Below are 27,768 nucleotides of genomic sequence, written 5' to 3'. Positions count from 1 at the left end.
AAAAGTGGGTATTTTTTCAAATACGTAACAAAAACTGGGTATCTAAGTTAATTGGACAGACAGTAGTATATGATATACAACGTATTTATAACCAACCAATTTATAATGTAGCAGAGAGCACAGCACCGATAACAAAATTGGAAAGAATGTGAATCATAATGCTATCCGTAGTGGATAGATAAAATAAATGACTAAAAACCAAACACAAAAGAACTCAAGATATCTCAGAGATCATTGAACTTCTATAGTAGTAATTGGGACGGAGCTCACCTATTAGAAAAAGATCAGACAATGTAGGTGGACCAATAATTTCCCATTTTCAAGTCAATTTCAAACATGTAAACTTTCAAAAACATGACTTTCACACAATCAACGAACAAGAATTTCACATTGTAAGTGTTTTCCCTCTAACACAATGCTATACATTAAATATATCTTCTCTTATATCAATCCATCACCACGTACACATTTTGCTTCCTCGTACTTCTTTAATTACATATGAAGGCTAACAGATTGGTAATTGATCGTAGCATGACAATTTGAAGGATGAGATAGCGATTAGAAACTCCTAAAATGCATCGTGTAATTTATACTTCATCAAAACATTTTGTTTAACCTAGTAAGCACATCAAAATGCAAATGTTATACTTTCCAAATAGACTCATGTTAAACCTAATTTACGTTCTTTGTACCTTTCTTAACATACACTAGGAATATGTAAAAGGTCCTTTGTACTGCATCAAATCTACACAAATGACTTTTGAAGACACCATTTCGGTGTTATCTTAATAACTGGAATATTTAATCGTTGAATCTAACACGGATAAGGATCCTTAAGCGTTAAAAAGATTACACACACTTCATTTACCTCTGTTTTTATGGGATACCAATAAAACAAAAACATGCAAATTTAAGGTTTAATGCCGGTTCACTACAGTCAGACATTTGATTTTAAAATTGCATATCAAAATATCACATATAAGAAATCGATCTTGACATTAATTCAAGCAAGTCCTTTCCCTTCATACCCTATCATGCTATGTACTTTATTCCGTAAGTTTGAAGCACATTACCGAATAAATCTTTTATGAGAAACTGACATACAACATTATTACCATAATGGCTTTGAAAACTAGTTACAGATACATAATTTAGATAATGTCGTTGACGAGAATGAAACAAAGACAGTAAGTAAAAAACCCTAATAAATACTATGGCTTCTTCACTAATCATGCTGATTATTAACCTTGATTACACCCTCCAAATTATTCCCATAAATTGAACATAATGCATGAAGTTTGTGCGTCAGTGTTTAATTGGTGTATTCATACCGCATACATGTTGTATATAAGCAATCCTACTCTATTAAAATGCATCTATCGAGTTTGAGGTCACATGAGAGCAACACTGATATCATTACAGAAGTCAATTTATGGAAAATAAAGTTCCTATTTTGGAAGTAAAGTTCATGAAGTCCCTAACCTGGACACTTTGGATACTGAAGTAGCCGTTTGACCATTTCCTAAATATTACAGTATTATCAGTTGTTTTACTACAAAATCGACAAAAACATGACAAGAACATTGTTCATAGATTTACTGCCAAGTTCATGAGACATTTTTTTAACAATTAATGCCTATGATGGTTGTTTTCATTACCATATTGATATTGTTATTGCAATACATAAAACCACACGTATTTAGATTGTCAATAGTCAGATCTTTTTAACAATCTAACACGCACACGATCTCTCCGCCATCCGCCCGCATCTTTTCACGTTCTCAGTACAAATGACTTTTTCCTGTGCCTTGCCTCTGTGTACTGTATTTATATTTGATAAACAGTAATCGTTACGTTATCGGGTAATAAGCACTCAGTCGTTATACCTGATGCTTGGCTATAGGACGGGTGTTTGTGAAGTAGCGCTCAAGTCACTCAATTTGCTCAAAAGGCCCTTTAAAAATCAACATGTTTGCTAGCTTTGAAATATATATTACGTAGCTAGGTGGGAAAATCCTCATGGCATTTTCGCTGATACCTATTTGGCAAATAGTTAACAATTACAAAACATCAAATTTAACAATTATTATTATTTTGCAGGTGACGTCCCCTATAAAACGAAATTCCTTCAAATTTGGAAATTTCAAATTCCTTGTTTTTTGAAATGAGTAACAGTGAAAATGTACATAGATTTGTCCTGCCAAGCGACGATTGATTCTTTCTCTCTTATCATGCTTATTTTCTGATCAAACTTTAAGGAATAACGTAACATATATTAGACTGGGTAAGAGAAAACTTGTAAGTTGTCTCTTTCTATTAAAATAGTATATTTAAGCTATTTTAGCATCAGTGATCTGAAAAAAATCCACATTTCAGACGAAATTTCATTTTGTCTTCAATGATAACTATTACATAATAAATGAAAGTTATATTAAGTATTTATAGTGATTATTTGTAATGACTAATGTTATGTTAGTCTGATTAAAACAATCGTATTTTTGACAAACACAAGTTTTGAAATAAATGCTTTTACTATCCTATAAGAAACTGAAAATTTAATATTTCCGAGTTCCGACTGATTTTGCTTGATCGCATCACATTTTATTATTTATACGTGGTATGTGTCAATAATCTTTTTCTAAAAATAGCAAAACCAATCAAATGACAACAATCTTTGTAAGAGTTAAATCCGATTTGATCCGAAAACTTTAAACGATATTCGCAAAACAAAGAATAAACTGAGAAAACAAGCTTTTCGTAAAAATACCACCGCTGAAGCAAAGCAAGAATTGTTCTCAGGAGGAGTACGAAGGTTGGGAATCCAGGACAAATCGTCAAGATTTAAATCTGGTGTTGAGTACTTTCCCTGATAAAATTCGTCGGCAACCGTTTTATTGAACGTAGGGTATTCTTGGTTTTGATATAATGACCCATTTACTAATTTCTTGCCAAAGTTCCCAAAATCAGACCGAAAGAGTTTCTCTTCGTGTTTTGTACATCTTGCCGTTTCAATTTTCTTATTTTTCTTTTTCAAATAGTCGTATGCACGCAGTGCCTCGATAAATTCTTGTTTTGCTTTAGCGGTGGCATTTTTACGAAAAAAAAGTTTATTCTTGGTTTTCGGATCAAATCGGATTTAACTCTTACAAAGATTCTTGTCATTTGATTGGTCAATCACTATTCGTTATTTTTGCTATTTTTAGAAAAAGATTATTGCACTCAGCGCGATTGCAATAGTCAATTTTCCATTGCACTCACCCGCAGCTACCATGGCAACGCTGACAAACGCAGGCATGTAGCGCGTGCGGTGACCACTTCGACTAGCCAATTATAGGTGTGGGTTTCGCTTTTACATAAACATAAATTTATTTTTCCTAGTGGTTTATTACAGTATGTGGAAGAAAAGGAATTTATAAGAGTTTTATAAAACAAATATTGATTATTCATTAAATGGAAAGAATTTTTTTTCTCGGTGAAATATGAACTGTTCCATTCAACTCGGCAAAGTCTCGTTGAATGGAACAGTCCATATTTTATCTTAGTCTCCACGGCAGCCAGTTTGGTTCCGCTTCCTCCACACAAATGGAGGGAGCGTAACCAAACTGGCTGCGAAGGAGACTAATTTTATCTCATAAAATAATCATACATATTCAATATTCTGATGTTCATTCCAATAACAACATTGACAACTTTATCAATTGTGTAGTCAAATACATTAGATTACAAAGTGTAAATGGTACTATCGTAACATCATTCATCCTTGACATTTATGATTGAGCCCCTTAAGATAGTTATGCAATCAATGATTTATTCTCACCCGAGGATCCATATCATTCATTCTGATATTGAGAGTCGTAAGCGTCTTCATTAGGGCCTCTTTTGGATCATAACGTATATCGTATGTTACTGAGGGATGAAATCAAAACTCGACTACCGGTTGACCGGCGGTTACCGGCTGTTAAATCGCGTTCCATTGTTTAGAGCAATAGAAACACCGGACGGAACCGCCCAAAACCGGTGGTCGACCGCCAGTCGAGTTTTGATTTTATCCCTTACAAAAAGAAGACATATCATGGATTGGCTCAAATTATTTTTGCCACCAATATCTTTGCTAACACCTGCCAAAAGAGTAGATCTTATCTTGGATGATATTACCCGAACACTTGCAGTATCATATTACTTCAGTGCCACATCTCAACATTTTCAATAGACAGCTATCAAAACAATCTTAAGTACTATTTATTCATATATTCACAAAAATGTCCCTGCCCTACTTCAATATATAATGGATATCGTTTTCAAAAAGGATCAGAAGGAAGAAAATCAATACTATTTTGTCCTTCTCAAACATTAATGAAAACAGGTCCAGACCGACTTTATTGAATAATGATATATGTATCTCTGTTGACTTCAACAAATTTAAACTGATACTCTCATCGATACTGACAAAAGAGATTTAGTAGCTGCATATAGTAATCTGGTAATTTCCGTCAAATAAATCCTAGTATTTGACCACTGGGCATGTGAATGCTTAATATAGTTACATATAAATTACGGATATTTGTCTACTTTTGTCTAAATATATTTTCGGAACAAACATGCAGGCTATGAAAAGAACAGGAAAAAGAAATTAAGGACGTAAACTAGCTAGGTTTATTTCCTTGGAAATTGCTTTTTAGGAATACATTGCCAACGGATAATTCTGTATTATATTGGTGAGGAATTCCACCCCTTAAAGCATACTAATTAACAGAAGTTTAATCATCACAAAATGCTGCTTACTTAACTATTTCAAGAAAATTGTAACCCTTGCCCTCAAGTTAATAAATACATATCTCATACATTTTCAATGACAATATATATTTTGATGTTATATATTTGATCTTTTTTATGCTGACAGGGCTTAAAATTCATGCGCCAAGATTTAAAGGCTCAGTCCATCAGTCGTCAAAGCATCAAGAATATTATTCTGCCCTCGGGTTTTTTACTTTTTACTATTCACGGCTTCCAGTGAGAATCAATTAGTGAGCCAAAAGCGGATCATATCAAACCGATAAACAAGGAAAAAACAACACAAAGTTTGACAGCTTAATACGATTTAAATATTTTTACACGTTCTTAGAAATGAACAGTTGCTGACGGAAATGCGTGATAAACATCACGCTAGTCTTTAATTGTCTTCAACTTCTCTTTAGATTTGCTAAAGTTGCTGATCCGTACTAGTAACCTTATTGATCCGTGCAAATCTATTGGCCTGGTCAACGATACATGTTTAATATTATAGTTATGGTAATTATTCCTCTCCCACGAATGACATGTTTACTCATTTCTCACCCACTCAATTCTCCGTAGAAGTGACGTAATCAATCGAATCAACTACCATAGCAATAGAGGAATACAATTTTGAATATATCGCCCTGCATTACAACGTTCACGCGGTACCTATCCATTGAACCATAGATGTCAAAAAAAGGCTGATCACTCGCACCTGTAAGATTAGTATCTTTGAAAAGAGCGGTATTGTATTCAATCTATGTTTGTTGACATACACAGGTGATTAGTGCAATCTGCTTGTAGTGTAGGGCGTTCTACTCAAAAATTACGTTAATCTGATAGACAACACTGTTTGTGAATCATTCAATGAAAGACCTTTTAAGGTTAGCAACTATTTAAAACTGCTGAGATTTGGTAGTTCACAGCATCTTGCGAATGGCAGTAAGCTTTGGCAAAAATTGCATTGATCATTTCATAACGAGCATGTAGACGATTTCAAACATCACAAATATACTTTTGTAGATCCTGTGGTTCTTGAATTATGTTGTAAAGAGGACTGAAACAGCAACACTTTTGTAACCGTAACTCATTAATAACAATAATTCAAGCAAGTTTTCAAAGTATATAATTTGTAGAACTTTTGCAAAACATTAAAGTGTTATTTGTCAATGATATATTGATTTAGATAATGAAAATCGAAATGAAAATGAAAAAACTACAATAAAGTGGCCAGGGCAATGAATTTTATGCTCTTCTCTCAAGACAACGCAAAACAAAGCGCAATGTAGTATAAGCGCCGTAACACATTCTACGCAAAGCATTACACTTATTTACGCGTACAATATTTCAGGAAAATGCGCTTTCACTTTGAAGCAAACAATTTGAAATATCTGGGCAAAAAAGGAATATTTTTTCTTTAAATCATATTATTTTGTGGTTTTAGAATAGAAATAAAGCATTAGCCTTTACACCAAAACAATGTGTTCTCGTTTCTACTGCCTCGGTCACATTATTTAGATGTAAAAGAAAAATGCATTACCTTTTTTCCTAATTACCATGTCGACTGCCTTAAACAAAAGTTCTAATAATGTATAGTTTATCATGGTCTTTTTTAATCGATATGTTAAGTTTATGTTGATTGTATATTCATCCATTTCCCCTGCTACTTAATATTATTGGACGACCACTTTCTAGATCATCTTTTTAAGGCAGATCCTATTTTACAGCCAAGATTTTGCAGTATCTCTCTGACGTAGAAAAGGCGTTTCTAATACTTAAAATTTAAATACTGAATTAGATGGTTATCTCCTCTATTGCCGATTCCAAAACAACAAATATTTACGTCATTATAGCGTTTTACAAACTTTTATATACAACCAAAATACAACCAATGACTCTTTGTTTTGATGCTAATACAACCAAAGTGCAACCAATTTTGCCCACATTTAAGTTAAATTAAAAAAATTAATTGAAACATATTTGGCAATATCGGATTGGTATGGCGAGTTTTAAATTTATTAGCATTTAGAATACAAAACAAAAATACTTTGAATTTGTGCAGTTACAATATATTGTTTAGAAAATCTTAATGCCAAACTTGTAAAGCTGCAAGAAAGACTGACATTGAAAACAAATTCTATCTCAATTACGACATTCTTGAACAGTTCTCTCCGATTGCGTCAAATAGTCATACAGGCATGGCCTGCAGGTAATTTTGTAATTACGTAGGCCATAATGGAAGATACTAAAATCTTATCAGTTTTATTAATATGGCTTTTAGCGTTTTTATGGTGTCTGAATGTGCATTTGAAAATCCACTGTACTAATGATAAGCTTTACTGCTTCGCTGTTGCATTTATCCGATACGCTATGCTTAAAAAGCGAGAGTGAAAAAGCAATATACCGCTCAAGTTATTTTGACGGATTCTTACTGGTTTCTTACTAGTTTCGTTAAATGTTATTAGTATTAGTTGAATAATATAGTTACCAAAAACTTCTGAATATTTCTTAATGTTTACGGTACATAAGCAGTTTTCAAGAGCTAAACAGAGTTATGAAGTATGTATCCATGTTTGAAAACGGTGAGCGCAAATTCTCGATCCATAAAAGGGTCATGTTACCCTTTCCTGATATATTCCAGTAACTAGTGACTAGTTGCCCACAATTTCACGCTAGGATGATGTATAATTAAGGAGACCCGTCTCACCTGGATACATAGTGGCAAGTCATAAATTGTTGTTAAGGTAATTCACATTATTTAGAGTGTTAGGATATATGTATTAAGATATCGTCTTACATGAAATATTCTAAAATAAGTTTGTACTGCATTAGAATGTGAAATATCCAAGAAAAATCAGGTTAGCAGCCTTTCAATTTTCGTTATACATTCGCAAACAAACGTACATTCAAATCTTGCATTCTCTTCTTATTCTGTGAGTCGGACACTTGTATGATGTAGAAACTTTACCAGTTTCTACCGGTAGTCTATCTATTTAAAACAAAGTTTTTACTACTTTAGAATGTGAAATATCTGAGAAAAATCAGGTTAGCAGCCTTTCAATTTTCGTTATACATTCGCAAACAAACGTACATTCTTGGTTATTTGTTCGCTTCTTATTCTGTGAATCGGACACTTATATGATGTAGAAACTTTACCAGTTTCCACCGGAAGTCCATCTATTTAAAATACGTTTTTACTACGAGGGTCATTCAAAATGTTCTACATCCATCGTCATCTCTGTTATCTTACGTGCCAGGTTATTTGTTCGCTTCTTATTCTGTGAGTCAGACACTTGTATGATGAAGAAACTTTACCAGTTTAGTTTCTACCGGTAGTCCATCTATTTAAAAATAAGTTTTTACTACATTAGAATGTGAAATATCTGAGAAAAAATCAGGTTAGCAGCATTTCTATTTTCGCTATACATTCGCAAACAATTCACGTACATTCAAATCTAGGTTATTTGTTCGCTCCTTATTCTGTGAGTCGGACACTTATATGATGTAGAAACTTTTAAAATAAGTTTTTACTACGAGGTCATTCAAAATGTTCTACATCCATCGTCATATCTCTGTTATCTTACGTGCCAGGAAGTTGAAATTACCCATGATTACATTAGAATGTAAAATATCCGAGAAAAATCAGGTTAGCAGCCTTTCTATTTCCGTTATTCATTCGCAAACAATTAACGTACATTCAAATCTAGGTTAGATTAAAATAGTAAGAAGATAAATAGATAAATAAATAAATGAAATATATTTATGAATGAATGAAAAAATGAAAAAAGTCAAAGAAGCGTTAAAAAGTATCAATTTAATATGAATTTGAAGTTTTGTGTAAAAAAAGAAATGTTACAGCCAAACAGTGAGCAAATTTACAACCACAATATTTGAAATCATTATTTACTCTCAATATTAATGCTACAGCTCGGTAAGTTGTTGTCGCATCCCGAAAGACCGGATTCATAGTCACGCCTGAGGAATAAACAGCTCTACACCAAAAGCATTGTAATATTATAGAGAGATTTGATAATTTACAAAAAAAATATAAACTTGGAAAAATTATTTTCAAACTGCAACTTTGTTCTGGTTTTCTTTTATGATTTCTAGACAATTACATCCACAATGAAGTTGTTTGAAATGCCCACAATTGTTATGAAAATGGTATCATGGTTTTATATGTGATCGTACACGACGAATGAGGCGTAAATGTCCTAAATTGTGATCTGAGTTGCATGTAAAATGTGCATGAAGGTCGTATTCATATGTACCTCAAGTTGGTCCAACATGTATCTCATTTTAAACAAATCAATAATCCTATTGTTGAAGAGGATAATAAGCTTCGACCTTAGATGTCTATAGAATTCTTAATAGCTCTGGTCTTTGTTTGCTTTGGCTAAATCCTGTTCAAGTGGTGGGTTGTATTTTGTATATGTATGTATAACCAACAATTAACAATGAGGGACATTCCTGAACCTCGTTGACTTGGGGGATGAGTTGAAATGACCGCTAATTATGACTTTTGGTATTTATTACCAGCAATGTGGGAAAAGAGACACATGTAGAAACGACAAAAGGTACTATTTTGTTGAAGGAGCAAAGTTCAACAAACCATAACTCCACTTCTGGATATCGTTTGAAGTCAAAATGATATACCATTTAAAAGTTTATGATATATATTTTCTAAACACGAAATAAAACAAAGTTGGCCGTATGAGGAATTTACGGCTCATTAGTGATGTACGGTCTCATATAAAATGAAAACAGGCCCTTATAAACACGCACGACGTGACACTCAAAAATTTAAAAAATGCGACAATCATATTTACAAATACGCAAAACTTATTTGTATAGTGGGTTTTTTTAATAATAATAATACGTAGTGTCTGCTTAGAATTCATCTTGGAGCTTTACAATGAATACTCTCTAGCGTGTTATAAGGACATGTGCATTTAATAATTAAGTTTTGAGTATTTTTCCCCAAAACTAATACAGTAATGGATGGACCAATGGGTATAAACTGGTCATCGGGCATGCAGTAGGTACCTATCACCTCACCTCGCCAGCATCAATACATTTTTATATTTTACCAGAAATTTGTATATAGCAAAATAGCCTTTTGGTCTGAGAGAATATTTGCCACGGAGAATTCAATGCTTATTTGCAATCTGTTGGGCCATCTGAACAAGCTTATTATATTAAACGTATAGGTTTTACGGTCACAGAATCCAAATACGATCTTTGCATAAGATGCATTATATGTCCTATACAGCCCATAAATCAGACATAATTGTTAAATTCAAATGGTTGTCGTTAATGGTTATGGGAAATCTTAGATGACAGTAACCCTGGCCACACTTACTATATAGAATCAGCGCTTGAAGTTAAATTTTACATATCCTTAAGGGCTTGGATAGCGACATTTTCACGTATTTTTGTGGGACCTGAGAGCATATCAGACATATCGAATTGCATTTTGAATACGAGGAATGTCCTTCTGATGGCAAATTATATTTTGATATTTTTGAAATTTATACTTAAAGTGTATGTAGCTGGGATGAAAAGTCCATCATATTAAAATTTTGACCTTTCGTATTGAAGATATAGATTTTATTCACAATTTTCAGTTGATGGTCGGCTTTTTATCCCAGATACATACACTTTAAGTACATATCATTAGATTTACAAAGTTTACTTCGAGGACTGTTAATTATCAAAAATATAAAATTTCAAAAATTTGCCATAAAATTTGTACTATATAACAAATTTCAAAAAGTTAAAATTATTTGATATCAGAAGGACATTCCTCGTATTCAGAATGCAATTCGATATGCCTGATGTGCTTTCAGGTCCCACAAAAAATACTGTGCAAACATTGATATCCCTTTAATCAAGCAGAAGGGCATCGTACGTATACCAGTATTATCGTATCCTCTTATCATTTAGTTAGAGTAGCGTGTCCATCATCTACTTAAATAGTCTTTGCTTTGTCAACCGCGTAACAGGTATTTCAATACGCACTCAGTCACGCCCACGCTTCATTAACAAGTCAATTGAGCTAAGACAACAATCAAGCTATTAACGTATTGACAGCAATTGTCTTTTATCGATGATGATCATAATTGATAATTGACATTGAAGACTTTGGAGATATTTATCAAGCTTGATTGAAATGAAATTATTTGAAAGTTGGAAGTGGATGTAAAAACAGGATGGACGACTACTACTAGTGTTGTCTGAAGTGTCGTTAGATATCATTGATACGAGTGGATTATTTCCCATGTACGCAACGTTTGAATATTTCATAATGACGTCATAGTGACTCAATTTGACGTTATTATGTGGGCACGCCCCAGTGAATCTTGAAGTGAATGGACACACAACAATCCGCGCTATTCCCCCCGCTATTTCAAAGTTTGCTTTAGGGATCCCAATTGTATTTCCCTATTTGCCCAATTAGTCCAAGTCAGTCGGTAGTTAATAGCGTGAGCCCGTTTAATGATATCACGTTGGATGGTATTTCTTAGAGTAATATAATGGACGCAGGTTTACCCTTAGAGCAAAAGCTTACTGTGTTGTCATTTTTAAATAATACACTTTGTGAGTATTAAACACACACTATAATTTAAACAAAATTACTGGTAATCATCAGTTTCCATTCGTTATGGACAAAATTCAACATAAGATAAATTATACACAATTTCTAGATTAATGTTATAAAAAGAAATAAAACTAAAACTTCTGGTAATTTAAAAAAACATGTGGCCATTGTTAACAAGGGTGATGTACTTCGGAGTCAAATATTTCCATACTTTTTACCATTTCATACTCATTTTGGGCTCCTTATACACTTTTTTAAACTGTGTCCCAGCGGATACAGCTTCAGCTGATTCACACTAATTATTACACTTAAGGGGGGTACTACACCCCTCGATAAATTTGTGTCTATTTTTGCATTTTTCTCAAAAACTAAAAACACAGTGGTAACAAAAGTTATGTATATTATAGGGCAAGGAATCCAATTACTACACTGGAATTTCAGTGACCCAAGACAAGCGGTTCGTTATTTATGATAAGAAAAGAGGTACCGCTAGAATGTACCTCATTTCCTATCATATGTAGTAATTGGATTCCTTGCTTCAATAATATACATAACTTTTGTTACCAGTGTGTTATTATTTTGTGAGAAAAATGCAAAAATAGTCACAAATTTACCACAGGGTGTAGTACCCCTTAATCTAGCCATATGATTAATTACTCGTCTCATTTGGAAATTGCTCATTTAAGGAGCATTGTCCGATTTTATACTATTTTTTGGCTTACAATATTCAAACGAAATATTTCATCCTTGATATCATAGCGACAATAAGGAAAAATCCATTGTGATTGATAAACGGTTGGAATGAAGATGTTGATCGGACCATCGATACCCCTTTAAACTTCAATTCTCAACATTTTTACTGTATAATACATTTACGGACTTTTGGAGTATGTTTGTTTAAAACGAGGTAGAAGGTAGGTAGTAGGCCCCTAGGTTTTTTAGTAGGCTATCGTGTAAACATTTAGACTGAAATTCCCTTGGATAAGGAACTTACTGCTAATTGTCTCGTAGTAACCGGTACGAAACTCGAGGAGCTGAGTCAATTGTGGAACGCTTCTTAGCTGCAACTCATTGTGTTGTTGTTTAATGGTTTGTGGAATGATGTGGGGCCGTGATTAGTGACAACATGTAAAGTGTGCTGAGGCGTGTGGATCAACGTCTAGGCGTTGTACTTGTACGCAGTTAATATCAGAGCCTTCAACCATCACACAGGTATTTTTATTAATCATTGCAGCAACAAGTATCCGTGACTATATTTCAAGCTTGTAAACTTCCTTTGAAAAAGAAACGGTGAAAGGAAATCCCATTTTCATGATTTTGTTACAAAATGTAATGTAATAACGCTTACTCATTATTCATTATACGCCATGTGCAAACTGGAAGGCGTATGTGAAAAATGGTGAGTGTATCATAACCCAATGTCAAGGAAAAACAGGTACAATATTAATCAAAATCAATGAAGAGAGCATCCTAGTTGAGCTCAACAATAAACTTTTTGTGCTTGGCTGATCCTTGCTGGATGAAGGTCATATTGATTTATGGTCTGCAGAAATGCCTCATCTCCAGACGTTCAAATCGATCTGTTGGACATCCAAAAGTCCCGTAATTGTACTTTTTATAAATACATTAGAACATCAGATTTTACAAAATCTACATGAAAGTAAATGAAAGCTCAATTATTCAACCCAGACGAATAACAGATGAATATTAAGTGAATAGTGATATAACTTATGTTGTATGTTTGATGATTTGCAATAATATGTTGTTCAAGGGTCTCTAGTAGGCGTGCGACGCTATATTTACTACATTCTAATGTTATTATCGTATGAAAGTGTAGATTCATCCTTAAAATATTGCAAATGTCAAGTGGTGAAAACTGGCTTCTAAGATAACAAAGTGAACCAAATTTATATTATAAAATACATTAAAATGATACTTTTATTGATCCAAATTTAGATCCTATAGCTTTTATTAATATTAACAACATGCAAAATGTTTTCAAAAACTCAAAACCAAGATTATTAAATTAATGTTCTAAGATGCAGTAAAATATCAAGGCCAAATTTTATGGTCACATAATATAATCAAAGGTTACATGGTGAAAAATTACATTTTATTAATTCTTTTTGACAGCGACAGTGGCTGCACGAGGGGTTTTTTTTCCGGGGGGCATTGAGGGGGCAAAGTGAATTTAAGGGGGGCAAAAGCAACAAATTTTGGGCAAAATTACCGTAAAAGGTGAAATTTTCGTTTGGGTTTGGGGTGGGGGAAACAGGGGACAAGAGCTTTGGACATCGAATGAGGAAACGTTTGAATTTGTGAGATACGATATTATCTGGACTGGTAATTTAGAATAAGCAGAATCTTGTAAAACCGTGGCGTAACCGTGGCGTATGGTAAACCTCGTCAGTATCAAAAGTAAACAATCTTATAAAGGATTAGCGCGTTACAATTAATAGAGAAAAACCCTATATATGAACGAGAACACAATCTAAACAAACAAATAGCAGACCATACGTATTGCTTTAATAGTCAATTATTCACTCTTGAAAGTAGATTTTGAACTGAATAATTTAATCAGAATTGATTTGGTTAATTACTGCAAGCTGTTTTACATGTAGTATATAAGCAAGAAAATAGAGCTTTTGGGAGTATGAATTCGTAAATCGTTTAAGACTTCAGTATAATGCTGCGATAAGGAACCTAACACACGGAATAGCAGTGCTAAGGTACGACCCCGGGTACAACGCCCGGGTACAATGTATTGTGCGAACTATTTCTTAAAAATGAAAGGCTTTTCAATTAAATCTGATATCTACCGGATTACTTTGTTGTCTAGTATTTCGTAATTAATGTAATTCCAAAACGAGCTTTTATGCAAAAATAGCTGTACAGACACACTTGAGTTTTGAAAGTCTATGTGATACGTGTGTGCTCAACTTTCCAATCTTTTCTATCCCAAGTTATTTCCTCAGATATCTGTAACAGGTGCAGCTGACATCAATAGGCCTTTGGATTTGTAACCCACCACAATATCATCTTTACATAGCTTTTGCACAGTAATATTGAACAACACAAACGTCTAAACAGTCTTTCATTTACACAACATTCAAGGTTGTATATCAAGAACCACATAAAACTTACTATGTATGTTTTTGCGTATACATAATTATACACTACCTTTGTTGAAAATGTGTATAATTTTATATTTGGCGAATGTAATCGACATCGGTATGTCAAGTATTGTAAACACTCGCTATTGCAATCGAACAGACTTTGTGACCTACAAATTTCAGTTTGATAGGTCATATAAGTAGCTCGGGAAATCATACGCATTACTGGTGAAAATGGTAAACCCTTACCATTTCAAAATTAAGCCCTGTTATTTCCCCCAGTTAATGCTCACCCATCATTTATGGATGATAGGCATCCGTCTCTGTGACACACTGTATAGAACTTTGTTGTGTAATATAGATATGTGTAAATCTTGTCTGCGGTGTTATGTAAAAACATGTTAAAGCTGCAGCTCGTCTCTTGTTACAAAACAAATAAATACACTTGCAACCAAAGTCATGCATATATTCTTATTGCGCTAAATGTCTGTTTAAGTGTTCAAGTTACTTTGGGACAATCTCTGTTATCCCCATTGTTTTATAAACATCGTTCATTTGTTTAGCTTGAAGAACGAGAATGCGACTGGTTCTTCATTAGAAATGTATCGTTACACATGTACATCACCGGGATAATAACATGTATGTCAACAATTTTCGATATTTGCTCAAGATATGTGTAATGGGTGTAAAATACGTTCATGTCTCTTTCATGTTCAATTTTGTAATACAACTGGCGTTATACAAAATTCACTGAGCACCCTGTTTTAATGAGTTTTGTGCTACATATGTCCTACTTGAAATATATTTCAGATCGCACCAAAATGTACCCTAGCGAATAATTGCAAATTTGCTAAAGAACGGTTTTTGTATATTGTATAGGTTTTTGTTTTAATTCCATTGCTCATTGCTTCTTAACTAACGGCGTTTTTTTCATGTCCTGAATATATCATAATGTTTAACAGGTTTCAAGTGCCAAACAGATGTATGAAGTATGCATCCATATTTGAAAACAGTGCATACATATTATCGATCCACAAATGGTTCATATTACCTATACCCAATTTTACAAATTTTGGTGTAGCCCATGATATCACATACCTATGGTAGCAGTACAGCTTCGCCCCTCCCCCCATCTGGTACCATACCCCCTACGGGCTTAGACACTATAAAAGACTTTTAAAAATATCCATCTAAAAGACGCGCGACGTGATACTCACTAATTCATTTGCTAAAAATGTGGCAAAAAGTACAAATATTTGTGTGCAGTGTTTTTAGGAATACGTAGTTGATTAGGAAGCTTTACAACGAATATTCCCTTGGCGTGTTATAAGGACATGTGCATTTAATAATTGGTTTTTTCGTTGTTTGTTCACCGTGGTTTTCCGATGACCCACGCTAATACAGTAATGGATTGACCAATGATAGTTTAAACAGGTCATCGGGCAGGCAGATATCTCCTTCACCGCGCCAGCATCAATATATTGTTATATTTAACCATAAATTTATAGCAAAATACCTTTTCTGTATCCACGGAGAAATAAAATTAAAACATGCCCAAATTAAAGTTGATTTGCATAGGTGTTGGCCATATCTGATCAAGCTTGTTATATTAAACGTATAGGTTTTACGGTCACAAAGTCCCAAATACGATTATGGGAAATGTGAAGTCCTAAACCATTCCATCAAACAGATACGATTGTTTAATTTAAATGCTTTTCATTTTATGGTTATGGTAAATCTTAGATGACAGCAAACCTGCGTAAACTTACTATTAGGATCACAGTATAAAATTAAATTTTACGTATCCTTAAACCCCTAGCTTAAATCAAGCAGAAGGGCATTGCGCGTATATCAGTATTACCGAATCCTCTTATCATTTAGTAAGAAGAATCCTTCATCTACTTATAGTCTTTATTAACAAGGATGGTGTACTCCAGAGGACGGAATAAAATATTCCCATACTTTTTACCATTTCATACTTCCAATATTGGGCGCCACCACGTCGTTATAATGTATACTTTTTAAAACATTGTCTCAGAGAATACACGTCTCTTCTTCAACAGATCTACTCTTGTTTTTAAACTTATTACCATTAGACGAATATTTACTTCTCATTCAGAAACTGCTTCTCAAGTGATGATTGTTTGAATTCGTCTAAAGCTATGAAAAACAAAACAAAACAAAAACTTACAATACATTTTGGCTTACATAATCCAACCAAAACATTTCAGTCCTGATATTAGAGGTGCAATGAGAAAAACCACGGGCTTTCGACTGATACCAAAATCTCTATTATGATTGAGAAAAGATGGAGATGAGGTTATTGATCTGATCATCTATTCCCCTTTTAACTTCAATTCTCATTATTTTATAGTGTAGCCTAGACATACGTTATACGTCAGCTTATATAAATCTAGATGAAGGTAAAATGGAAGCTTCATTATTGAACCCAAACAAATAACAGATGAATAGTGCTTTCTATATAATTTGTGTTTGTATGTAATAATGTTTGATGATTTGCAATAATATGTTGTTCAAAGGTCTCTAGTAGGCGTACGACAATACATTCACTACATTCTAATGTTATTATCGTATGAATGTAGATACATCATGTATTGCAAATGTGAAGAGATGAAAACTGTCAGAAGTAATAACAAAGTGAAATTATATATAATACAATAAAATACATTAAAATGACACTATTATTGATCCAAATTTAGATGTTACATCTTATTGATATTAACGGCATGCAAAATGATGATTTAAAAAAATTCAAAACCAAGATTATTAATGACTGACAATATTTTCAAGGTCAAATTTTATGATTACATAAGATAATCAGTTATACAGTGAAAATGTTACATTTTATAGATTCTGTTTGGCACATCTAACGAGGAAACTTTTTAATTCTTAGATCGACCAACTGCAAATAACATTTGGACTGGTAATTTTGAAGAAGTAAGAATCTTGTAAAATATTGGCATCAGGTGTATTTCATCGCCATCAAAATTAAACAATCTCATAAAGGATTAAAGAGTTCCATTTAAAGCCATTATAATAACATTTGCTGAGGAGGACGCCCTCACAGTCTTTAGGTGCTGATAGTTGTGACAAAATCCGAATTTTTTATTAAAACCACGAAATACGTCGTTTAATTACAACGATCAAAATATTAGTCAAACGATGTTTATAACCTTATACGTACATGGCGTGTGGGAAGGTCATAACACATCAAAAGGACCGACCTTAGTCGCGATCGGACAACACACATTGGCGACATATGCGCTGGTATTAAATTGCGATTTTCTTTGCTTTGCCTCAATTGTAGGGATCAAAGTTAAGTTATATGACAGTTAAACCTAATATTTTGTGGAAATGAAATACACTTCTATTTCTTATGAAAATGTTACAATATTGCTTTAATAACAAGCAAACAAACAATAGCAGACTATACATATTGTTATTCAATTATTAACTATTGAAAGTAGATTTTGAATTATGTAAATGCCATTTTGCCAAATGAATAATTTAACCAGAACTGATTTGGTTTATTGCTGTAAGCTGTTTTAGTATAAATAAAGCAAGAAAAGACATACATGCAGTTGATCGTTTTTCAATCGTCTTTTAAGACTTCGTCACGGGATGGTTTATTTCAATGCTAAGGTGCAAATTAAATCTGATATCTTCCGGATTACTTTGTTGTCTAATATTTCGTAATTAATGCAATTCTAAAACGACCTTGAAGCAAAAATAGCTGTACAGGCACACTTGAGTTTAGGAACTTACTGAAAGTCTATGTGATACATGTGAGCTCAACTTTCCAATCTTTTCTTTAACTGATATGTATGATAACTTTGATAATCTGACTGACGATGTTAAATTTATAAAAATAATGAGTGTCACAGATTTTGATAGTATAAAACCTGTTCTTACTTTTGTAAACTCTGCTTTTGAAGCACGTAGTAACCTAGATGTTTAATAGTTTAGTTTTATAATTTACTTATTCTCTTTATTATTTTCTATATGTGTATCTTTTGTATAACTTGACTGTACCTATTTGTTTGGTGATGTCAATAAAATAACTTGAAACTTGAAACTATCCCAAGTTATTTCCTCAGATATCTGTAACAGGTGCAGCTGACATCAATAGTGCTTTGGATTTGTAATCCACCACAATACCATCTTCGCACAGTAATATTGAACAACAAAAACATCTATAAGTCTATTACTTTTCGCAATTTTCAAGGTTATTAAGAATCACATGATGATTGTTTGCAAGTTTATATAATTTGATATAATCTATGGCGACTATAATCGACATCGGTATTTTAACTGTTGTAAAACTCGCTTCTGTAATGAAAGCGACACAGTTACCTACAAATTTCAGTTCGATAGGTAGTTTGGGAAATCATACCCATTTCTGGTTAATGCGGTAAACCCTAACCATTTCAAAATTAAACCTTGTTTTTGCCCAGTTAAGGCTCGCTGATGATTTGTTGATGCTGGTTATGCGGTAAACCCTAACCATTTTAAAATTAAACCTTGTTCTTGCCCAGTTAAAGCTCACCGATGATTTGTTGATTCTGGTTAATGCGGTAAACCCTAATTCCATTTCAAAATTAAACCTTGTTCTTTCTTGCCCAGTTAAAGCTCGCCGATGATTTGTTGATGCTGGATAATGCGGTAAACCCTAACCATTTCAAAATTAAACCATGTTCTTGTCCAGTTAAGGCCATAGTAATGGAAGACACATTCGTCCACGACCGAATTTGAGATTTTTTGATATTTATCAACACTAAGATGTATTCTATCACTTGAAACTGATAAAATACAACTTGCTAATATTTATTCGTATTTTTGCTTGATTTATTTCACTCTTTTCAACTCTAAAAAGTCACATGGCTCAAGACAGCTTAGTAAATTGGCGGGAAATAATGAGTCAGAAATGCGCGAATGCGAAATATTGTGATTACGCGCGCGATTCGCGTCGCGTGACGCGGCGCAACTCTGTGCGTATGTCCAACGCAGTCAAGGCGCATTCGGTATGTTGTTAACGCCAGCAAATGTGGTGTAAACAAAACAAAAATTTGCAGTCAAAATGCCACTTAGATTTTTTAATTATTTTGAATTTTGGCGCACTGAAAGCAGACATTATAGATTCAGTGGTGCAAAAAGATGCATATTTAGATCATGCACCAGATACAGCTTTTACAAGTGTGAAAGTCTTACCGTTTTAAAATTTAAGGACGTTTTGTGCATAATTTTGACATTTTTTTAACTAAAACGTCGATTTCTCAGAGTTCACTTTTGACAATATTGCGCGATTTTTGTGACAAAATAACTCGAAAAATATGCAAGCAAAGGGTAAACTTTTGCACTATCCTTTAGAGTACATCAAAGTCTAGGGAAGGTTTTTTTTTTTTTTTTTAATATTTGTTTTAAACAAAAATATACACCATTATGTTCAATTTTTCGCTTAATAGAGTGACAAAATGGCTTTTTTCACATGTTTTTGTCAATATTTCGAAAAAGAGACGAATTTCAAAAAAAAAAAAACCTTCCCTAAGTTCATGTCTCTTCTTCATGAAAAGCTAACTGAATTTTTTTACTCCGAACGGATTTTTTTCTAAGTTGTCACACAAAAATTGGGGTAAAAAAGTGAATTTTTGTGATTTTTTCAAAAACTTGAGATTTTTGAACAAATCTGACATCACCATAGGATTCCTTGACTCATTTCCTTTCCAAAAATGTATAGTTTTATATACTTTGGACATACAATTCAGAAATAATGAAGCTCGAAAAGGTCCATGTTCTCTCCCATTACTCTGCCCTTAAGGCTCACCGTTGATTGTTGATGCTGGATAATGCGGTAAACCCTAACCATTTCAAAATTAAACCTTGCTCTTGCCCAGTTAAAGCTCACCGATGATTTGTTGATGAAAGCATCCGTCTCTGTGACACATTTTATGAAACTTTGTTTTGTATATAATTATAGATATGTGTAAATCATTCTGCAGTGCTATTAAAACATCTCGTCTCTTGGGACGACACAATTAAAGAAACCTCCTAACCAAAAGCATGAATATATTGTGCAAATTACTTTTGGACAATATCAGTTTTCCCCGTTATTTTTTATACTTTTTTATAAACATCATTCACGTCTGTACCTTGAGGAACAGATATGTAAGCGAATGGCACTGCATATGATAATTGATATGCACATCAATGTCGGCAATTTTTTGATAGAGGCATACAATATGTATACGTCGATACACCATTTTGTGTTACAACTAGCGTTATACAAAGTTCACTAAAACACCCTGTTTGCAGTGAAATAAGCAACAAATTAAGCTCCTTAACCAAGTGCATTTTTTATATTGCTATGTTTCTTTGCAATAGAATGTATTATGTATATGAAGAGCTTTGTTGCAAAACCCCTTACATCCACTTTTGACTTTTTGAGAAAAACAGCTTTTTTTAATTGTGCAAGTATTACTTGTTCGATTTGATTCAATTTGGGATTGGATAAAGTGTTGATGAATAGAAACTAAAAGAATAGATTTGGGACAATTTTCAAGGCTTTCTATTTATTTTATTATTTATTTTATATCGCACCTTTTGTGGATGTAAGGGGTTTTGCAACAAAATAAATGTACCCCTTTTCTAGAAACCACCTTTACAATCAAATTTGAGCCCATTTGTTTGCACTACATTATGTAACTTGACTAATGCTTTGAAAATCAAAAAGAAAAATTGAAATATCTCATTTACTTTTTTAATTATGAATTTTTAATTAAATTCGGGAAAATGGCATTTTTTGGGTATTTCCGAAGCTACACCTTTTGTTAATTAAAATGATTTTTCAAACATAGTGACCCAAAAACAGTTCCTTTTGGTTTTAATAGGTAAAGAACATTCCAGGCTACCAAAAAAAAAAAAAAAATTTAAAACAAAACAATTCTATATTCATTTTAAGTTCAGATTTCCGGAAATTCCTCTAAGATTTCCCAAACGGAAATATGCGATAACTCCGGAAGGGAAGGTAGTATGAAGGTCAAACAACCACCAAAATGTGTATTTTTACCCACACTATAATATTATGCCAATAACTCAATTTGGCCAAAAGTGGACGTAAGGGGTTTTGAAACAAAGCTCTTCATGCTGAAAAGTGAAGAAATAAAGGGTAATGCGGTATCTTTTACACCCCATATAATGTGTCCCGAGGCATTATAAACGTAATAGGTTGAGGGACAGCTGAACCCATTTAAATGTTTTGACTGCCCAAGACACATTATTTGGTATAAAGGATAAGGCAGCAACCTTTATTTCTATTCTTTTACCGCAAAAATATTGTGGTTTAAAGAGAAATTATTACTTTTTGCACAAATGTTGTAAGTTGTTTACACTAAGGTAATACGCGTACGCATATCCACAGCGTATGTGTCAGCGAGTATCGCGAAGAAATTGTAAGCGTAACCTCACATAATGCTCTGCGTAGATTGTGCACACTTTATTGTTCAACATTAGATCCTATTAAAATGACTACAGTTTAATGTTTAATGACCTTTTATGACATTAATCTACAAAAGCATGGGTTCTATATTACATTTTGATGTGGTATTCGTGTCCATAATCACTGGATATCGATGGGAACCAATCATTTTGATACACCCTGTATGTATACATTTTGTAAACCAGTGGTAGCCAAGCTACTGGTGTATAAATAAATAAATAAATAAATAAATAAATAAATATTTATTATTATTATACTAGTGAAATTAGCACGTAGCAATAAATAAATAAATAAATAAACAAATAAATAAATAAATAAATAAATAAATAAATAAATAAATAAATAAATAAATAAATAAATAAATAAATAAATAAATAAATAAATAAATAAATAATAGAGTAACATTAGGGTGATTCACAAAAAATGAAATTGGTATTTTTCAACGGGACACCCCCTCATTTTGTTCATTTTGATAATAAAATCGTACCTGCAAAATATATGAAAAAAAATTCAAAAAGTTTAGGGGTGCTACCGGTCAATGAACTTTTGTACACAAAGTCAATGGGATTTATGAGCCATTTTCTTTACAACACAAAAAAGCCATGTTAATTTTCTCCTGATTGTGCCAAAAATATTTGATCATAGTGTGAGTAATGTCCTTAAAATAAATACTAAAGAAAATTGTAAAATGTTAACCCGCTTTCCAGAAAATTGCATTTTGTGAAAACTGTTACATTTGGGGCAAGGCAGTTGCTGGAACAGCCAAAATATTATGGTACTTGGCTAATATAAAGTTGTGTTTATGGGGCTCTAGTTCTTTCTTTTTTTTTAATGTTTTTTTGTTGTTGTTTCTTTGTTTGTTTTTGCTTTGTTTTGTTTTTACTTGATCATGATTATGTGTTGTTTTGTTTTTGTTCTGTTATGTTTTGTTTTTGTCTTGTTTTGTTTGTTTTTACTTGATCATAATTATGTTTCCTATATTGTATTTTGTTTGTTTTCTCAGAGCATGTAGGTCTAGTGTAGAAAAATTCAAGTGTTGAATGTGTGTAGGTTTGTTATTTTATGTAAGTGTAGTGTAATGTTTAATGTGTAATCCAGTAGTAAATGTGTCTTAGCCACTCTAGCTCTTGTCACAAGTACCTTGCACAAGGTGTAGTTTTGAACTGGCCACTATCCAATGTTGTGACCCCAATTTATATACATTTCTTTTCAACCATGGTGAATCTAATCCTTCCTGTGGTCATTCAATTCAAACAATACAAATCTTCATCAGGTATGGCCATAATGACCACCCCTGATACAGATGTATGGATTTTGATAGTTACTATTACATAAGATTTCAAAAGCTGGTATCACCATTGGGGTAAACTAATATGTGAAGAATTGTAATCTTTTTTTTTATCAACAGTTCAGTTCAATAAGGTATAAATTTTGGGTGTCTTGTGGGATTCCAGGGGATATCTCAGGGTATTCTTTTCTTGAGCTACACTCCTCTGTCACTTTTGAAACATTTTTATTATTACAGTCAATATGAACTTTAATTTGGTAAAAACCCATGTTTTCACAAAGTTAGGTATATCATTGAACATTTACTTCAGTTTTCCAAGCCTGGTAGTGGTAGACTTTTTAGGCCCTGAAATAAGCGTTTGAAATTTTTGACAAAAAATCCCATTGACTTTGTGTACAAAAGTTCATTGACCGGTAGCACCCCCTAAACTTTTTTGAATTTTTTTTCATATTTTGCAGGTATAATTTTATTACCAAAATGAACAAAATGAGGGGGTGTCTCGTTGAAAAATACCAATTTCATTTTTTGTGAATCACCCTAAGTAACATGTTATATTAAGTTTTTCATTATGTCAGAACATGTCGTTCTGTGACCTGTCATCATATTCTAATTATTAAGTAATGCACCCAGACATGTGTTTGAAGTGTAATACTCCCTATGATCATGGTATGGATGTTGCTGTAAAAAATCCTATTTTTGTCATTTCTGATTATCCGTCTCATTTACTAGTAGTAGGTCATAAATGATTATAAAAGACAGAGCAAGTATAGAATTGTGTTCAATTACACCATGATTACACAGGACTCTTATAAAGGTTCTTCTACAAAAATTCACTGTTTAAAAGCAATTTCCAATCTCTGAATGAAACTGTATTGAAAATAGTTAAAGTAATTATATTGTCATTAAAATATTGAAGAGAAAATCTAGTGCTGATTTAATACCCAACGCTAAGTATTGATCAAACTCGTCGGACAATAGGTCTAGCATAGCTTTTACGTTAAAAGTCAATTAATACATCGTACAGGGTATGCTAATTGTATTGACTTTATCATTACAACTAAGCGTATATAATACCATTCATACAAAATGACCTACATTGGCTGAGACCGTCTGGTACATATATGAAGCAGTGATACTCAGCTGATTGAATTTTTAATGTAGCCTCTTTGGAGTTTAACTGACAAAGGAGTTTTAAAATTGACATTTAGTCTCTACATAAAATGCTCAGTATTCTAAGCTCGTCCTAGATTACACAATAACACAATTATTCCAATGCAATAGAGATTTAATGATTGATGCCTTATATTACGAGGGCAATTTCAAAAGTACTTCCTCCATCGTCACATCTATGTTATCTTACGTGCCAGGCAATTGGACGTATTCATGATTATACTCTTAAAACTTGGCTACAAAATAAAAGTTATTTGAATAAAATGTGATTTTAAGTTGTTAAGATGTGTTGGTTAAAGCGAATGCAGATTTGGTACGTCGAAAAAGAAAGGCTAATTTTGATTTAAAAGGTTACCACATCTATGTGATAATCCATTAAAGATTTATTTCTGAAAATGATTGAATTGCTTTATATTTGTCAATGATTTAATCAATATCTAGTGCTTGCAGTTATAATTATAGTCAGTTTGATTACAGGTAAGATAAACTAATTCACTTCAATTAATGTGATAATGATATTCTGGCATTTTGGGTGACAACTTCATGTACAAGTCACTCTTTGGGAATGCTGCAAGAGGCGCATTTGGTAGCAACAGGGTCCAATTCCTCTGGGCAACTGACAACGTGATCAATGGACTTTTATTTGCAGGACGTTAGCAAGCAATGTTTCTTCTCACAGATATTTTCGAGTCACATCCGTGAAACTCTTCTTCAATTGTTATCGTAGACGTTTGTTGACCGGTCACGTGCCCCAGGGAATAGACCCGAATCACGTGACCTGAGGAGCGGCCGATAGACGTCTGCCAGATGTTGTCTTCCTTTACGACTCTTTCGAACCATCTGCTTTCGGAGTCTAGAATTTTCACATTCTGAGAGGTGAAACTATGTCTTTGTTGGCGCATGTGGTCACCCACAGAGGAAGTGTCCTTTTTGAGTTCAGTGAGTCTTGATTTAAGGGGGCGGGCGGTTTCGCCACATAGTTGGACGGCCAGTCAGAACACTTGATGCTATAGATTGCACCTGACCGGTCTTCTTTCTTGGGTTTGTCCTTTGGTGCAAATAAGATGCTGCGAATGGTATTGGTGGAGCGTACGTGGACCACACCCCCAGACTTTCAATTGTATTGCTCAAAGGTTCTGATACCTCCTGAACATTATGGAAAGGTTATATGTCCTTTAGAAGGTGCAGTTTCCACGCGTGCGTTAGGTTTAGGATCCAGTTTGCGACCATGAGGGGGTATTCTATACCCATTTGGTGTACCCGCGGACTAAAAGAGCGCTATTAACATGATGGAACTCTGTATTGAGAGTATCGTGATCTAAGCACATTGTCTTTGCACGATGGGTTAATGTTCTTATTACACCGAGTTTTATGTTCCAAAGGTTGGTGGCTTGTAAAATCTAAATACTGATAGGTGGGAGTGGTGCTAAAATGGTAATGCAAAATAAATCTTCCACCCACAATTACTATTTTACAAGTTTGTTTGGATTTGACTGCTTGAGGGGTTAGCATCAATGGCATTAACAAGAAAAACGGATGCTGAACTACGGAAATAAACATATTTCATTATGTTCCAACAGTTTTAACTACCGGCAAAATTGTTGAAACCTGGTGTTATTTCTCTGAATTCATGAACAAGTATTAATTACAATTTGATCGTAATAGCTCATGTTTTTTGATAAATCATTGTAAAGAACTATCTGTAAATGTTGCTGGCAATCCCAATATTGACTGCTCACACACCTTAATCATAGTCCGACAGCCTATTTTACACGAGGGTGATTTACGTACTAGCTTTATCCTCCCATTTGTTATGTACCTCAGGTCATGTACGCGATGTAAGAGCATTTACTTTCTGAAGCGTCAAAATATCCGGGCAAAATATAAAACGCTATCTAATTGTCCCTTTAAAGCGATTACATAATACATACTTTTAAGTATTTAAAGCGATTAAAATTCGCTTTGAATAATTGAAAACTGACGAATATGCTGCAGTTTTCTTCTTAACTAAAGATCCTAACTGAAGATGTGTCATACACCTTCAAAGGAAAAGCATTGCCTTTATCACGATCATCGTCCAGATAATGTATTCCGCAATTTTTGCTTCATATTGACGTTTCACTAACATGTTCTGTTCTTTTCTTTTTTTCTTTCTACAGTCTGGTCGACGAAATTTCTTAAATTCAGGTTTACTTTTTGGTAAAAGATTCGATGAAACCGGTGATTTTCTAAATGACGATGAAGATGAAGACACTAGGCATTTCAATGTGGAGATACGAGGACGTAGTAGAGTACCATTTCATAGCGCACTTATGCAAGGAAAAAGAACACCACTTGAAGAGGAGGGTCTTATGAGCAGGAGCAAGAAGCGATCAAGACCCGTATTCCACAGTGGAATTATGTTGGGCAAGCGATATCCACTTCATGATGTAGTAGATAAACGGAAAAAGTCAAGATTACGCTGGTCTGATGGTATGCTATTTGGGAAATAGCACTGATCCGAGGACTTTACTACATATGTTGTGTTCTTGATTGATTAATAAACTGACTAGCCAATTTTGTTTCGTTTTGTAGACGGCTAAGCGTATGGAATTATTATACGAAAGGAGATGAAATGGAGAGCGAGAGAGAGAGAACTATGAATGCTGAGCTGTGTTTCAACTACATATTGGTACTTTTAAAATTAAAGTTAAGAGTTAAATCGTGTGTTTGGATGGCAGTCTTCAATTAATGTGATATTCTGGCAGTTTGGATGGCAACTTCATGTACAAGTCACTCATTGGCAATGCTGCAAGGGACACATTCGGTAGGAATAGATCCCAATGCCTCTAGTCAACTGACAACGTGATCAATGGACTTTTATTTGCAGGTAGTTAACAAAGTTTACAATAAAGAAAAGAATGTTTCGACGGCACCGAACAAAAACAGATGTGTAATAAATTGAACATATCCTGAACAGATTAATAAAATACAGAATGCTTTAAGGATACTCCTAAAATTACAAGCAATTCTTGCATCAAGCTACTGGGCACATTTATATCACATTTCATGTGTAGGTATTTATAGGACAGATTTGGTGAAAAATATAATGTGTGTATTTGTAAAGATTTCAGATACAAATCTGTTTGTACCACTGCGTATTACTATATATGAGTAGGTAGATATTACAGTCATTAACATGTTATCACAGATTACGGTTGGTTTTAACCCTGGAATTATGGAAACGTTAAATTGTTGGTCTAAACTATATAAAAGTATACATATTTAGAATGAAAATTTTTTTATCCAAATTTGCCATTACTATATAGTA

General features: G+C 33.5%; 1 protein-coding gene across 1 annotated transcript in view; it reads left to right on the top strand.

Moving 5' to 3' along the window:
* The window catches only part of LOC140155336 (uncharacterized), a 54,641-nt gene extending 27,277 nt beyond the window's left edge, over window positions 1-27,364 (top strand). Inside the window, 1 exon segment of the mRNA XM_072178133.1 lies at window positions 26,618-27,364. Coding sequence (XP_072034234.1) covers window positions 26,618-26,950 — 333 coding nt within the window. The 3' untranslated portion in view covers window positions 26,951-27,364.
* The last annotated feature ends 404 nt before the right edge of the window (window positions 27,365-27,768 follow it).

This window comes from Amphiura filiformis, chromosome 6 (genome assembly GCF_039555335.1).
Source record: "Amphiura filiformis chromosome 6, Afil_fr2py, whole genome shotgun sequence".
In the NCBI taxonomy this organism is placed as follows: domain Eukaryota; kingdom Metazoa; phylum Echinodermata; class Ophiuroidea; order Amphilepidida; family Amphiuridae; genus Amphiura; species Amphiura filiformis.
Note: the sequence above shows the minus strand (reverse complement) of the source record. Positions and strands in the feature narration are given on the sequence as shown.